Source organism: Ictidomys tridecemlineatus, chromosome 6 (assembly GCF_052094955.1).
Source record: "Ictidomys tridecemlineatus isolate mIctTri1 chromosome 6, mIctTri1.hap1, whole genome shotgun sequence".
Taxonomy (NCBI): Eukaryota; Metazoa; Chordata; class Mammalia; order Rodentia; family Sciuridae; genus Ictidomys; species Ictidomys tridecemlineatus.
In genome coordinates, this window is record NC_135482.1 from 190,477,896 (window position 1) to 190,494,198 (window position 16,303).

Below are 16,303 nucleotides of genomic sequence, written 5' to 3' on the forward strand. Positions count from 1 at the left end.
GAGCCTGTTGCTAAAATTGTTTATAATAACAGCTCCAAATAATAACTCAGGACTACAGTTCTATAGTTTTGAAATAACCATTAATCTTAGTGGCACAGAGCATTGAGTTATATACTGAAAACCAAGAATTATCATCTCATTTCAGTGTTTAACCAACTTAATTACCTTGGGCAACTCACTGTAGCCCTTAGAGCCTCAGTCTCTTCATCTGTAGAGTGAGAATGTTTCAGCAACTTAATAAACAACTCCCAGAATGACCTCATCACACTTCCATATGAAAGAAAATGGAAATAATTAGAGGAAACCATGTGCCCAGTAAGCCCACACATGCCTGGTGTGGTGCAGGATGATGCACAGTTCTAGTACCCATAAGACCCAGTGCTGAATGTGGCTCTAGACTTTATGAGCAAGTTCTCTTTGCTACAATGCTATCTATCAAACAACTGTCATTGCTCCTTTCAATACATCTAGTGCTGACCTTTTGTAATTCTTCTCACCAGTGACCAGTCCCTGAACTGTGCTTAGGATTATTTAGTTTTTTTTTAGAGACTGTTTTTCCTATATTCTCTGTGGGGCCATTTTATTTCATTTGAATACCTGTTTATTCACTCAGAATCATTATTGTGACATTCCTGTGCCACACAGCATGCTAGGAATGAAGATGTGTAGGAATATATTTTCCTTTTAGGGCTTCATTGCTCCATGTGAGAGAGGAAAGGTCACAATATGGCACAATGCTGCTTTGGGAGCTATGATAGGTATATTCCAGGTGTTTCTGAAGTGCTGTGACACACCACAAAACGTGGCCATGGAAGGTGGTGGTGGGTACTAAGCACCTTCAAGAAAGGCTGCCACTTGGAGTGACTGCTATGAAAGGACAATAGGCACAAGTTCCAGAGATGGACTACACATGCCACTCTGGAAGTGGGAGTGTGGAAACCTGTGAATACATATGTCACAGTTGTATCTGGAGTGTCCCCAGGAGCTCGTGTGTTGGTAGCACGGTACTCAATACAGCAGGGCTCAGAAGGGGCTCTGACCTCATCAGTGGATTGATCCATTTGATGGAATAATCCATTGAGAACCAAATGGACAACGGGAGGTGGGACTATGTGGAGGAAATAGGTCACTGGGTTGCACCCCAAAGGGGTAGATTTAGTCCCTGCCCCCTGCTTCTTGGCTGGCCATATCCTGAGCTGCTTTATTCTGCCACCCTCTTCCACCATGATGTCCTGCCTCACCTCAGGCCCACAGCAGTGACCTCAACTGACCATGGACTGAGGCCTCTGAAACCATGAGCCAAAATGAACTTTTCCTCCTCTAAGTTGTTCCTGTCAGGTTTTGGTTACAGCAATGAAAAGCTGGGTAACACAGCATATACGGGTACACGGGAGGAAGATGAGGGCAGACAGAGACGCCTATTACCCACTCACTGAGAGCTATGGCTGGTCAGTGTTTTTGTTTTGTTTTTTTCAGGTTGTAAACCAACAGGTATTGCCATGCCAAATAATTTTTTTTTTTTTTTTTTGAGAGAGAGAGAGAGAGAGAGAGAGAGAGAGAGAGAGAGAGAGAGAGAATTTCTTAATATTTATTTTTCAGTTTTAGGTAGACACAACATCTTTATTTTTATTTTATGTGGTGCTGAGGATTGAACCCAGCACCTAGCGCATGCCAGGTGAGCATGCTACTGCTTGAGCCACATCCCCAGCCCCCCAGATAATTTTTAAACTACATGCTTATACGTTTACAGAAAAGAGAATAAGACTTTCCCCAAATTGGCACACTATTACTGACGTACCATGAACTGACTGTTCAACCTATTCCTAGTTTGTGAGAAAGGCCAAAAAGGTCAAAAAACACTATTTTACAAAAGATGTTATTACTAATTTTACCTCCAAGGTTTTCACATAATAATACCTGTGATGTGAATTCACAGAGAGCAAATTAGTTTGCATGGTTATTACTTTTGCTCCTTGAAGAACTGAAGATCAGCAGGGTAATGTTGACTTCTTGATGAGCAAAATTTGACCCATTCATTATAAAAAAGATATTCACAGGGGCAGAGCAACAATATATTTCTGAAGTTGGCAACCCAGACAATATATTTCTGAAGTTGGCAACCCAAACAAACATGTCTAGCATGTCTAATCCATATGCAAGAGATAACATTACACAATCTGAGAGCATTTGCTCCTTATTGTATTTGTAAGGTGTCTTTTCAATTTACATTGTATAATAGAAAAAAACTGAAAAACATAATTCTAATTAAGCCCAGAGGAAAGATGTATAGACACACACACACACACACACACACACACACACACACACACTGGCTTGCACCCAGGAAAGTAGTGAATGTGGCCTCTGATACGTTAGGTAGTGCTTGTCTTACTCTTGGTGGCAGGCAAGAAAACAAGGCTCATTGTCTTGCTAAACGCTAACCCTTAAATTTAGAGGCTGTCCCTGTGACCGCATTTGCCTACAGAGAACCTGCTCTAGCTGTCACCTGGCTTTCCAGAGAGTCATCTGGCTTCATTCTTACTTCTATTTAGCCTCCTCTTGTCAGCTTTAATTAAAAACTCCTCTGAATGGGTCTAGCTCATTCAATCCTGCCAGCTTTGGAAAACTAATCCCACCTTGGAAAGCAAGGATATTATTTGTAGAGATAAATTATTTATTGATTTTTGAAGATTTTTAAAGATTTTCAAAAGACGACCTAAACTTTTAGTAGGGCTGCAAAACAAGATAAATAATCTGAGGCAAGAAATAATATTGATGTCACACCTATTCTAATAAACAAATTAATCTGCACCACTTCCATGAAATAATTCCTCTTTATTGTTAAACTGAGTATTTTAATATGATTTTTCAATCTTCAGTCATTCCTAATTAGCTCAGCAGGCAAAGCTGTAGAGATCTGTAGACACTGTGCATAAAAATTGTAAAAATGAAAAATTTTTCAAATATTTTGGCTATGAAATTTTAAATGACAATACATGGTTGGTTTTATTTTAAAGAAATACAATGGTCATCTTACCTTGCTACAGCTGAATAGTTTCTTAAGAGTTACATTTATTTTCCCCAAGTTTGCTCTCTACATCAATCACTGTTTTGCCAAGATGGATAAGAGATGGTGCCCTTGACAGGAACCAAGGTTGCAGCCGAGTCAGGGGCAGGCAATGAGAGGCACATAGGCAAATGCAAAATCGTATCAGAAACACAGACAATGTGAAGTCAGCTCCTTATATTTCAAGTGTGGGTCAAGAGTTTCTCAAATAGCAGGTCCTCTGCCTTTGGTTTAAGAGCTGGAAAATGCAGGGTGAGAAGTTATGTGCACAGAGGGTCCAATGTCTCAATGGAAACAGGCCACCAGAACTGGGCCAAATGTTTCCATTTTATTTGTTCGGCAAGTTTTACTTATTTTTTTCCTAGAGACTGAATTGGAGATTCAGCCAACAAAGTCACATGCAGCAAGGAGCCAAGCTGTTTGCTTCCTCATGAGGATCACAACCTCGGCTGTAAGAGTGCACGGCTAACTAGCATCAGTGAACATAAAGCATCTCCTATATATTAGAAGCTCAGAGTTCGGTTGTGTTTTTTGGATGCAGTTGGCCTGAGTTCTCAGGCTGGAGAGAAGCACTCTCCCACTTCAATAGCTTCCCTCCTTGAGGGATGGTTAAGTGTAGAGGGTTCCATAATGGTTAGCAAATGAAAAGTGAAGGTCAGGGAAGGATTTAAAGCCCCGGCCCCAGCCGCCCTCAGTCACCACCTGCACCTGCCCAATTCAATCTCTAGGAATAAAAATATGTAAAAGTTGCTGAATGAATAAAATTGTGACAGTTGCTCTACAGCTCTCAGAACTCATGGATAAATCTGCTTCTTTGTGAGACTAATAAGAGGCTAACATTTCTAGGGGAACAGCCAGAAAGGAAGAGGAAACTCGGGTTGCCCCCAGGCTAGCCAGAAGCAAAGCATTTCTGTGAAGACTCAGGATCTGCCTATAAAAAAAAACCACGCAATTTTGGTATTCCACTGTACAGCTTTGAGAGTTTTAATGCAAAACTAAGGTTTTGAACCATTGATTTTTAACCCAGCCAAATCTGAGAATCTCAGCTCCCCCTATCAACATGAACCCAAGGATGTGAAGACTGCCCAATGGTTTTCTCTACCAAAAGGTTCTTGTCTTAGAAATTCATTTCCAAAATGCACTAGGGGAAAGGCTCACATTGTTGCATGTTATTATAGTTTCTATCACAGGGAAAAGCAGGCTCGTCAGGTGGTCCTGGAGATACCAGAATGCAATCAGAATGTTGAAGATAATATCATACACTGAGAAGTCAAAGCTGAAAGCATAGAGATGAGAGTGAGGGAGAACAGGATTCAAGTACCTTCTGCTGCTTCAAAGCCATTTCACCTTGATCATCTTATTTAACCTTATGGCTTCAATTTCCCTGCCTGTGATACAGAAGTAAAAACAAAGCACAGCCTATAAGGTTGGAAGAAGTATCAAATGAGACAATAACATAGATCAGTGGTTCAAAAAATGTTACTTACCACTAATTATCAACAAAAGTCTTATGACCTATATAATTATATTATCCATTTTTGAGAAGTAAACATATATGATCAAAAGAAATCTTGGAATTCTTCATAAGCCATCACACAATTTTTTTTAGACTTCTTTTCAAACTGAAAGGGTTTCTTTTCTTAAACTGAAGACTCTCACACATACTTTTGTGAAACACAAAACACACATATTAATTTTCATAGGGACGTTCTGTTTATTCTGAAGTGTTTTCTTACATTTACTTTAAAAGATTATTGTCATATGAAAGGTTGATTTTATTGGTGGCTCAGATGACTCATCTGTTGGGAACCGATGTGCAGACAATTTTAAAAGAGATATGTGGATTAATAAATTTATTTTATAAGTTGTATGTCAGGATTTTATACATTCAGATGAAACTAATTGCCTGGAATATAATGTGTACATGAAGATGTAGACCATATGTAAGAGGGACTTTAATTTTGGGGGGATTGGCTAACTTCACTTAGCATTATCTTCTCCAACTCCATTTACCTGCAAATGCCATGATTTTATTCTTATTTTATTACCGATTAACATTCCATTGTATATAAATGCCACATGTTTTTTATCCATTCATCTACTGAAGGCCATCTAGGTTGGTTCTACAGTTTAGCTATTGTGAATTGTGCTGCTATAAACCTTGATGTGGCTGTGTCGCTGTAGTATGCTGTTTTTAAGTCTTTTGGGCCTAGATGGAGAAGAGATGGATAGCTGGGTCAAATGGTGGTTCCATTCCCAGTTTTCCAAGGAATCTCCATGCACTATTTGTGAACAGAGTTTATAAAGTAAAATTTAATTTTACTCCTTGGAGTAATTAAATTTTATTTAGACCAGCAATAGCAAACTGTCCCAATTCCAATTTTATATTGTCTCTAGTATAATTCATAGTGATATGTTATACAATCCCACCAAATCCTATAAGCTACTCCTGGGAAGGATGTTCATAGAATGTACTTCTTCTTATGGCAGAAATCAAAACTATTAGTAATTATTCTGGAACAACAGGGATAAGCCAGAAGGTCCTGGGTAGGTGTGGTCACTTTACCTCTTAAACCTACTGTTCTAGCCACCACAAGTGACTGCCTGAATCCTTGGTCAGAACCTGTTCTTTCTATAATAAACTCTTATATATTTAACATTTACATTCACTTAGCTTAAAGTTATTCTAATTATCTCTTTTGTGAATAAGATTTCATTATTGGATATGAAGCTATGAATACCTTTCCCTACATTCTCAGGATGATAATAGGGTGTCAGGTAAGTCTTCCTCTTTTCCATTCACCTGCCAGCTCCATTCTCCACTCTCCTATCTCAGCTCCAGGGAGATTTCTGCCATCACTTTTGGTACCTGTTTCTGCTACAGGCCATTGTTCTTCTCAGCTTTCTTTGGAAATGAACTGCTTTGCTCAGTCAAATCTCATGACTTTTTCTCTAATTGTCTTAGTTGCCATTTGTTATCACAGAGGAATCTGAAACTTTATTGGTAATGCTGTTGAAGGCAGAGCTAAGATTCCTTTCTATATGTTTTAAAAGAAATACTTTCCACTTAAAAACAAAGCTGCATGGATTGAGTTGCTTCTCCTTCTATTCTGTTTGCCTCATAAGTTAAACAGAATCCACTCTGGAGGTGAGCTACCCAGATATACAAGATTCTGATCTGGAAACTCTCCCACTATTAGGCTGCAGGGCCTGAAAATCATTTAGACAGACATCGGGACAAATGTTAAAGGCCACTGATGATGAGAAATGGGGTCGGTCCTGATACATGGCAGCTGGAATCACAACTATCAGATATTAATCACACCTTAATGTCTAACTCAGATGGGTGAGAAATTATTTCTAAATTAATATTGTTTTTAATTGACAGATCATCATTTTATTACATTTGTGAAGAATGTGTGATATATGAATATATTGTAGAATGATTAAGTTAAGCTAATCAACAAGGCCATCACTTCCATTACTTTCTGTTTTTGCCATGATACATTTGAAATTGACTCATATTATTATTTGGAAATATACATTATCGTTGACTATAGTCATCCTGCTCTGCAATAAATTTCAAAACTTATTTTTCCTGTCTTCCTTTGACCAATAACTGCCCATTCTGTCACTTAGGGGCTCCTGCCACACCCCAGCCACAGACAAACAGCTTCCCCTCTCTGTGATGGAATTTTTTAGATTCTGCATATGTCTTCATGCAGAGTTTGTGTGCCTGGGTGATTTCTTTTAACATAATATCCTCCAGATTCATTCATGCTGTTGCAAATGACAGGATATTGTTCTTTTTTAAGTCACAGAGTTGAGAAGTCACAAATGGAAACAGAAAAGTTTAAAACTGTTTAAAAAATTGATATTTTCTGTGCTTTATTTTGAATGTGGACAATTTTTTTTTAAGTCTCCAAAAATAAAATGAAATCGATGTCTGGGCTAGAACTAATGGTGGTGTTCGCAGCTTTTCTGCTTATGCGTGGGACTTTAATACTCAGTAATACCGAGCTGAAAATTAAAAGGAAAACAGTGACTGGTTCTCGAAATGAATCATCAACCCTCTGAAAACTGTGATTATGAGCAGCATTACTAATATGCGATAGTTAGGTTATCTTCTTTTCAAGTAGTAAACTAAGAGTCATATAAAAGAAGACAGGATGTATGTGAAGGTCATGCTAGTGGGGAGATTTTGCAAATGTGAGAGAGAAAATGAGACACCCAGCCAAACCTTCTGCCAATATTGAGGAAATTCCTCATGATGAATTCTATTTTTAGAATAATGAAATGAGCTGGAGCACACATTCGGAATTCAGGAGGTCTTCCACCTCAGTTCTATGTGCCAGTGTAGCATGAAGCTGGCCATGGGAAGCGTTTGGAGGGCCGGGGCTGGGAAGGCACTCTGTGGGTCTCCTCCAGTTGGGCTACAGAGTCTGTGTCAATGTTAAGTATAATCTAGATGTGCTTGTCTTTGTCATTACTTTATCTATGTTGGAATTCAGTTTGCCAGCGTGACGCCTGGTCTTCTAGCTACAACACGTTTTTCTAAGGCTCAATTTGGAAACAGCCTCTGCATGCTTTGCAGTTCTCACACAGGGTTTCCTCACCCAGAGGCTCCCTCTGTTCTTTCCTCCATACCTATTGTCTCCCACACATACAAAATCTTTTTCCATTTTCATGTTCACTCTGAGAAAAATCTAGACATATCTGACAGTCTACTTACACTGAAAAAACAAAAACTGAAAACTACCTACAGATTTTGCTTCCCACGCTGGTCTCTTCCCTCTCCCACACAGCCGACTCTGCTACTCACAGCTTCTTTCAAGTTGCCTGCCTCTACTTGTACTAAATCACTGCTTTCCTCTGCTTTGAATGCAACTTTTCTATTTTTAACCATTTTCCTTTCCTGCACTTAGAGACTTATTTTCTTTCTTTTCCCTTTTTATTTCCTTTTCTTTGTCGATTTTCCACAATGCTGTTATTATCTGTCAAAATTTAATGTGTTATCTACCACACTTTAATAAATAGTTACCAAGTAATATTCTGTGCTGGGATGCCAGGTACTAAGGATAAGGGATTAAATTAACAGTATCCTCTCCAACCTTTCCTATGCATCCTCAGGGATCTCATGAGATAATAACGAAAATAAGGAGGAAATACTAGCCATGAGAGTCAGAAGGCTGGTTCTGCAAGATGGACTACATTAATTGGACTACAAATGACTAACTCTGTCCAATAAAAGATTACATTTAAGACTGCATATCTAGGTTCACCAGAAAACAAAATAATTCCCAAATGTCAAAACCAGAGAAAGAAGGAAGTCCGTGAGTAGCAACACAAGGAATTCAAGTTGGAAAAATGGGAACAGGAATCAGATCATGTATCTAGGGTCTAAGAGCTTGGGTTTCAATACCCACATAGGCAGAAGGTGGACTCCTGAGCCTGGGTAAGACAGAAATCTGAAAATATGACCCTCCGCATAAAGCCAGATGATAATAAGGAAGTTCTGGCGGGATGTTGGAAGGAGATTGTCAAACAGATCCATCAAGCACAATGAAGAGAGAGGAACAGACCCAATTACAGACAGGGATTTAGTCAAGGAGAACCATGGCAGCACACTCAGTGGTAATACAGCAGTGCAAGGTAAATAGTGCTGAGACAATTGCCTGACCCTGAGAAGAATTAGGTTTCTGCCTCACACTACCCATTTTAAACAGTTAATAGGTGTGATTGATGTGCAATAAGCCACACATAGGAAAACACCCAGTTGGATGAATGCTGACATGTGTACAGAACCACGATCAAGATCATGAATATACTGACCAACCCCACAGGTTTCCTAGCCCCCCCATTTTCAATCTTTTATTCTCACTCCAGCCCTTGTCCCAGGCAAGCACTGGTGTTTTTCTATCTTTATAGATAAGAGTTGAATTTTCTTGACTAATATGTAAATGGAATTATAGCATATGGAATTGTTTTTTCATCTCAATTTTTCATCTCAATTTTTTCATCTCACTCACCAAAATTAATTTGAGACTCATCCAATATGGTATATGTCAATAGACCTTTTTATTGCTAAAATGTATTTATAATACAGATCTCCATTTGCCAATTGGTGGAAATTTGGGTTGTCACCAGTTTGGACTATTTCAAATAAAGTTGCTATGAACATTATGTGTAAGTGACATATGTTTTCATTTCTCTTGGTTAAGTACCAATGGAATGATGGGAGATAAGGTAGGTGATTGTTAGACTTTTTGAAAAATTATCAAGCTTTTACTTGAAGTAGTTGTATCATTCCCTATTCCCACTAATAGCACTCAGGCGTTCTAGTTGCTTCCCCTCCTTCATGCTATATGCCAGACACTGCTGGGGAGGATGAAATAAAGTTGGTAGCTATTGGTTGGTTCATTTTTCTTATATTTATTTATTTAGGTACTGGGGATCCAGTCCAGAGCCTCATACATACTAAACAAGGTTATGCCACTGAGCTACACCTGCAGTCTTTTCCCTTTTACAAAAAAACCCAAAGTACCAAGGTTTTAACAGTGGAATGAGCATTGCAAAGTAGAGAGTCAAACCAACAACTATGTGCCAGACCCTCTGACTGCTGAGTTTCTTCCTCAATTTAAGCCTCAATCACTGGGCTTCATCATCTCCAGGGGGAGCTCAGAATTATGTGGCTCACACTTTAAAACTAACGAAAAATTTGCCACGTGCTTCCTTTTATTGTCAGTCCAGGAAATGGACCAAGCTACACTTAATTTGTAGTTCTTTTGGGAAAACAATTGCTCAAAAAATAAGAGATGATTAAATTTAAAAATAGTTCAGAGCTACAAAATCTAATTGTTATTATTAAAGGAAAATTTTAAAGGTCAGATTCTTGATCCATAACACATCCAGATTTCACAGAGTTAACTCAAAATAAGTTTCACATGTATAATGACCAAAAGGTCAGCTTTTCAGAAAGAAGGACACAGTGACATTTGTGGTTCATGCACCTAATTAGAGCTGTAAATTACCTGAAGCAAAACCCAAAAGAACTAGAAGAGAGACTGAATGTTTCTGTCATATTTGGAAAATGTAATAATGCTCTTTCAGTAATTGATAAAGAAGATATTTTTTTAAAAAAATGGAAAAAGGAAGGATTAAAACACTGTAATTTTCTATAGTATCATTCCAAAATGGCAGACTTGATAGTCTTTACAAATTTTCAGGAATTTTCACCAATTTAGATGCTATGATTCTTCCAGAGGTTCAATTCTACACAAACTTGTGTCTGACCACAACAGAATAAAATCACACACCCAAAATAACACTTTTTTAGAAAGTCACAATCTTCTAGAAACATACCTCCAAATGACCCACATATCAAAGAACACAGAATAGGTCAAAGAACACAGTATAGGCCAAACAGAGAATATTCAAATTAAATAATAATTAAAAAACAAAATATGAAAATTGTAGAGATGCAGCTGAACACTGCAGTGTTCAAAGGAAAACTCTAAATTCTCATAGCAAATTGTTAATGATTAGAAAGAAGGAAACAGTGATGATAAAAGAAGGAATCCATATGGAAAAAAAGAATAACAAATCAAAAATTTAAATGGGCCAGAAAGTTTTTGTGTATGAAAAGATTAATAGAGTTGATAACAAAACATAAAAAAAGGAATGAGAAAAATTAACATCAGGAATAAAAAATAGCTTATTTCCACTGAATCTACAGATATCAAAAGGATAAACAAGAGAGTATTTTTAAAAACATTATGCTGATATTGACAATCTTTAACAATATATAAGTTTTGAAAAACAAAATTTACTAAACCTGACAAAACAAGAAAGATAAAAACTTAATATCCCATTATGGTATATACATTTAATTTGTAATGAAAAACCTCAAAAAAAAAACAACACAAACAATTCAGATCTAAAGAGTTTCTATCAAATATTTAAGTAAAAAAGTTTATCAATCTTTTATTAGCTCTATTCTTAAAACATACAGAGGAAGATGTAATCCCAGTGGCTCAGGAGGCTGATACAGGAGTTTTCCAAGTTCAAAGACAGCCTCAGCAATTTAACAAGGATGTAAGCAACTTAGCAAGAATCTGTCTCAAAAAAAAAAAAAAAGGAATATGGATATAGCTCAGTGGTAAAGCACCCCTGGGTTCAATCCCTAGTACCCTCCTTCAAAAAAAAAATAAATAAATAAGAAACATGTTTACTCCATAAAGACAGTATTGCCCTGATTTCAAAATTTGGTGATGACATTTCAAGAACACTAAGAATAATGCTTCTCATGAACAAAGATGCATCAATTTGAAACATCAGGAAGCCAAAACTTTCAACACTGAAAGAGGAATGCAGCATGACCTACTTGGCTACACATCAGAAATGGGAGACTGGCTTAATGAATCACGTCAACAGAATAAAGGAGAAAAACATTTATTAATTCAGTATTTGCAGTAAAAGCACTGGACAAAATTTGACACACTTCCACACAGTGTAGGAATTAAAAGTAACTATCTCCCTTGGAAACTCTACAGTTGATTTGGTACTTAATGGAAACACTGAGAACTAAGTTGTCCATATCTGCTCTCACCACCAGATGAAGAGCACACCTCATCCCCTCCTTCACAAGAAACACAACAATGGATTCAAGAAGGATCGCAGTGTTTAGGATGTAATAGAGGAAATGAGATTAACTACTCTGAGGATGTAATTCTTACAGAAAAAAACAAAGAACCTTCATCTGAACAGGATTTTACATGCCAAAGAAACCTCAATGAAGTGGTGGAAAGAGGCATACAATTAGAATGAGAGGGGAAATGATAATATGCACAGAAAATCACACTTTTATTATCAGAAAGTTTATTTTTCAAGGCTATCTTTCAGGAATTAAAATGGACAGTGGGAGGAGGCTTTGTAACAGGTAAGTTTAGGCCTCTGTTTATGACAACCAGTATATAATGAGGACTTCACTGTAAGCTCATTTTCTCAGGTCTTCTCCTTCATCCCCTTGTTTGCTCTTGGAGCCAGCTTTAGGAAGTAAGCCCTGTTATTCCACTCACTCAGTCACACAGCCATCAACTAAATGACTATCACAAGCTCACAGGACAAAGAGTTAGAACAGAATTAAATTTATCATAAGATATATACGTATGTATATACCCGCACATGCATACAATGTATACATGTATATATGAATATGTGTATGAATTCATTCATAGGGATATTCACTTATCTATGGCTTAGCTACTTTTCACATATACAAGTAGCTATGCTTTATGGAAAAAATCTTTTTGAAGAAAATACAAACTAATACTTTTTAAATTCAATTATTCTTATGTATGCATTTGATCTTTAAATTGATACTGACACCTTAAAATAGGTGAATGGCTGCTTATAATCTCCTTTTAAATTTAATAAAGTGCTGTGAAATTACTATCTCTGATCTGAATCGATTTTATTTTTCCACAACTTATAGACAGGTCCTTCACTTGTGAAGAGATGAACCCTCCCAAGAGCTGAATATAAGTGGTAAATTTTCCTCCCCCATATCCTGCTGGCCTGAAACGTGGCAGCGCCATACCTGCTACACCTCTGGGTGGTGCTCGACATCCCCGACTGACACCGAGTCAGCACCTAGGGGACACTTCTCTGTCATGTATGTGCAGGGACAACAGTCTGATGTGCTCTCCCTGTCACTCTACGCCTGAGCTGTTTATTAGCACTGAGTAGCCAAGGAGGAGAGCAGGGGCCCTACCTGCACAGTATCTAGCAGATGAAGTATGAAGGTTGCCTCTTACCCCCAAACCCTCTAACACACTACACGGTTTCATCTAGAAAGGACAGTATAAAGTATAAAGTTTACAGTTTAGGGAAGGATGACCAGAAGTATTAATGATAGAAATTAATTTTTTTCTAACATGTGACCCACTCTGACCCCATGGATGGCTTCCTCAGTATTGTCCACACCTTCCCCATTTGGCCATAGGGGGAAGGGATCTGAGCGTACCTTTGTGTTTCCTGCACCTAGCTGCACACTAGCTTACAGTTTTCAGTCTGGCTTGTGTTGAACACTTGGCTTTAAAGAGTGGACCAAAAAATACTGAGGAATCAGAGACTACACAGCACAAACTCCATAAATACTGCCTTAAGATATTTTCTCTCTAAAGTTGCAGCAATGTCCTCTTAATCACTCAGATTAAAATGCAGCCACGAGATAAACTTACCCTGGCTTTGTGTCATTCACTACACAGTGATAGGTAAATGTTCCAAACATCTGAACTCCCAAAATTCCATAAAGAAGTAGAAAGAAAAGTAGGAAAATTGAAACGCTCCATATTTGTTCTCCTGATCGCCTAGGGGGAAAAAAACAGGGTAAGTAGGTAAAAACAAAAAAAATCTCATAGACTTGCCTCCTTAACTTAGGTAACAGCAGTGCTTACTTTAAAATATTTGTAATCCGGGTCCTTGGCAGTTCAAATCGGAAATAAATCCGGAATGCCCGGATCATAATTAGTGGCCGTGGGATCCTCAACATGCCCCAAGGTGACATCTGATCAACTATATCAGCAATTTCAAACACCTGCAAGTTAAGTGATAGTTTAAAAGTTTAGATCTTCCTTTAGCATTGCTTATAGTCATGGAATATACACACAACAGCAGAAAGCACACCCCGGACCTTGAATTTAGCCCCACATTATTTATTACCAAAATCAGTTTTCTTCTGGCTATATTTTGAAACAATAGATATTTTTCCATATTTTTTGGTGCATTATCGTTGTGCATAACGGTGGGATTCGTTGTTATACATTCCTGTATGCACACGATATAACATCTGGCCAATATCACTTCCCAGGATCTCTCCTCTCTCTTCCCTTCTCCCCATGCCTCCCTTTCCTCTACTCTACTAAGATTCTCATGAGATTCCTCCCCTTCCTTTCTTTCTTCCTCTATAAAGCTATAGCTAGATAAGGAGAAACAAATATATAAGCTAATGAAAGAGCAATAAATCCTGTTTATTTCCTAATTAAATGAGGTATAGTTTTTATTTAAAAAGTATGTGCCACTCAGAACAGAATAAGTTGTTAAGGCTTTCTTACTGAACAATGTTCTTTGGTGGGAATTTTTGAATACATAGAAAATAAATGAATGGAAAAAAACATCAAAATATTATTAAAAGTATGGAAAAAGAATCTTATCACTAATAGATATAAATGTTAATTAGAAAATATTTGTCTAACACACAAGCTGCTAAATTTATATGTGAGATGAAATTAAATTATTGGAGATGTGCATTTTATATTAAGGACAGGTTATCAAAAACCACAGATGACTAGGCAAGATGGCCTATGAATTTCTTTTAGTCTCAAATTTTAAATGAAGAGTAGGTGAATAAACTCCAGAAATCTGCTGAACAACATTATAACTATAGTCAGTAATAATGTATTGCACTTAAAATTTTGCTGAAAAGGTAGATCTCTTGCTGTGTTCTTCAATTTTTTATGTTTCAAATACAGAAATCGTACCCCACATCTTTTTTCTTTATTTCCCTGACTATATTTTTATATTTGTTTAGTAAGAAATAATTTCCATTTCTGAGTGAGAAATAATTCATAAATGTAACCAACACTAATTAAAATGTAACAATTAGACTTTCATCTCAATAGACATTTAAAGAAATGTCATAGGAAATTACACAATCACATTTGATAAATGTTCTTTAATATTTCTTTTTAAATTTTCAATGCAAAATAATACCCATTTTAGAAAATATTCCCCTTGTGATTTAAAAATATTTAATTACCTGTAACACCAGCGAAACCCAAAGGCAAAAGACCATAAATCCATCAAAAACACACCAGCGATCTTTCACATAGGAATTATCCCCCTAAAAATAAATTTCACATAGCATTATCAGGTCAAACGAATAGTATTTAAAAAACATTCTGTGGAGGGAATAGCAAGTGTTAATTCAGTAAAACTCACCAATAATTTTCGTATTATAATAAGCAGACTTTCAAGAGGAATACTTCTGGCATTTTAAGCAGCATTATTAATAAGAAGAATTATTTATGAACTACAAGAAACTGCAGAATTTTGAGTGTAAAATTTTTAATTTATGCAAAAGGAAAACATCACTCTTTGTTCAATTAATCACACAAATTCTAGAGCTTAAGCAACAGAGGCCATCTTTCTTAACTAGGCCACTTAGGTCCCATGCCAGCTCTTCCTGCAAGAACAATAGCACACACTGGTCTACATAACAGCCATTAGAACTGCTTGATCAACCACCATGAGTGGGAAGGCAGCTCAAGTGAATAAAATATGTGCCTCAATTACAAAGAAAAGCATAATTGACTTTTTCTTTAATTGTGATTGTGTATGTAAAAAAAGATAAAAAAGATGGATTCATTTCTTTTTTAATAGGAAATATATTCTGATGCTAGAATGCATATTGTATAAAAAGTGGAAAATTTAGGCAATAATTTCCTTTGGAATAACAATAGGGAAGATGCATCAAGTTGGAACTGGAAACTTTTGCTTTCATATGACTCTCCCAGTAAGTCACTAGTTCTTCAATCATTCATGTAACTCAATTCCCAATTTAGTCACATAGATCATTACCATCTTGGACTGAACTTGCTAAGAAAATAAAATGGGAGCACAATGTAAACATTTTAAATATAATATGAAACATTTTGCAGGGTATTTAAAAAAATAATTTCCATAGCCTTCCACCTTTAGTAACAAATAGATTATTAAAATATTTCCTTGAAAAACTTCCAGGTACAATTTATATTGTTCATAATATCATATGATAAAACACTTAATAAAGTTATCTCAGATAATTTCAATAACTTCATATCTCAGGCCCAGATATGGAATATAAACTTGGCAAGCCTGTTTTACAAAAGATGTCTAATGAATGACTAGCAAACACACACACACACACCACACCACCAACAACAACAACTGTACCACCAGCATCTTTTGCAGAAACACAGATATGAACGAACTCAACTAATACACAGAGCAGAATAACTTATAATAAAGCTATAAACATGGTGGGAGAAATGAGAAGCTTTATTCTGTGGAGAGATCACAGCTTCCAAATAAATGTGCAAATAATTTTATCAGTGGCAAGACAATCAACAAAGCTGGTGACTCAGGTGTTCAAGAAAACTCACAAATGAGACATCTGAAAGCAAACTCTTGAGGCTT

The 16,303-nt window shown here is 36.8% G+C and overlaps 1 protein-coding gene across 6 annotated transcripts in view; it reads right to left on the reverse strand.

Annotated features, from left to right (window-relative positions):
• Nucleotides 1-16,303, reverse strand: part of Nalcn (sodium leak channel, non-selective) — a 313,063-nt gene that overhangs the window by 261,841 nt on the left and 34,919 nt on the right. For all 6 annotated transcript variants that reach the window (XM_078016298.1, XM_078016302.1, XM_078016300.1 and 3 more), the window contains exons 4-6: nucleotides 14,886-14,969; nucleotides 13,525-13,664; nucleotides 13,309-13,437 (exon numbers count right to left, since the gene is read on the reverse strand). In XM_078016298.1, coding sequence (XP_077872424.1) covers nucleotides 13,309-13,437; nucleotides 13,525-13,664; nucleotides 14,886-14,969 — 353 coding nt within the window. The remainder of the gene's footprint in view (nucleotides 1-13,308; nucleotides 13,438-13,524; nucleotides 13,665-14,885; nucleotides 14,970-16,303) is intronic.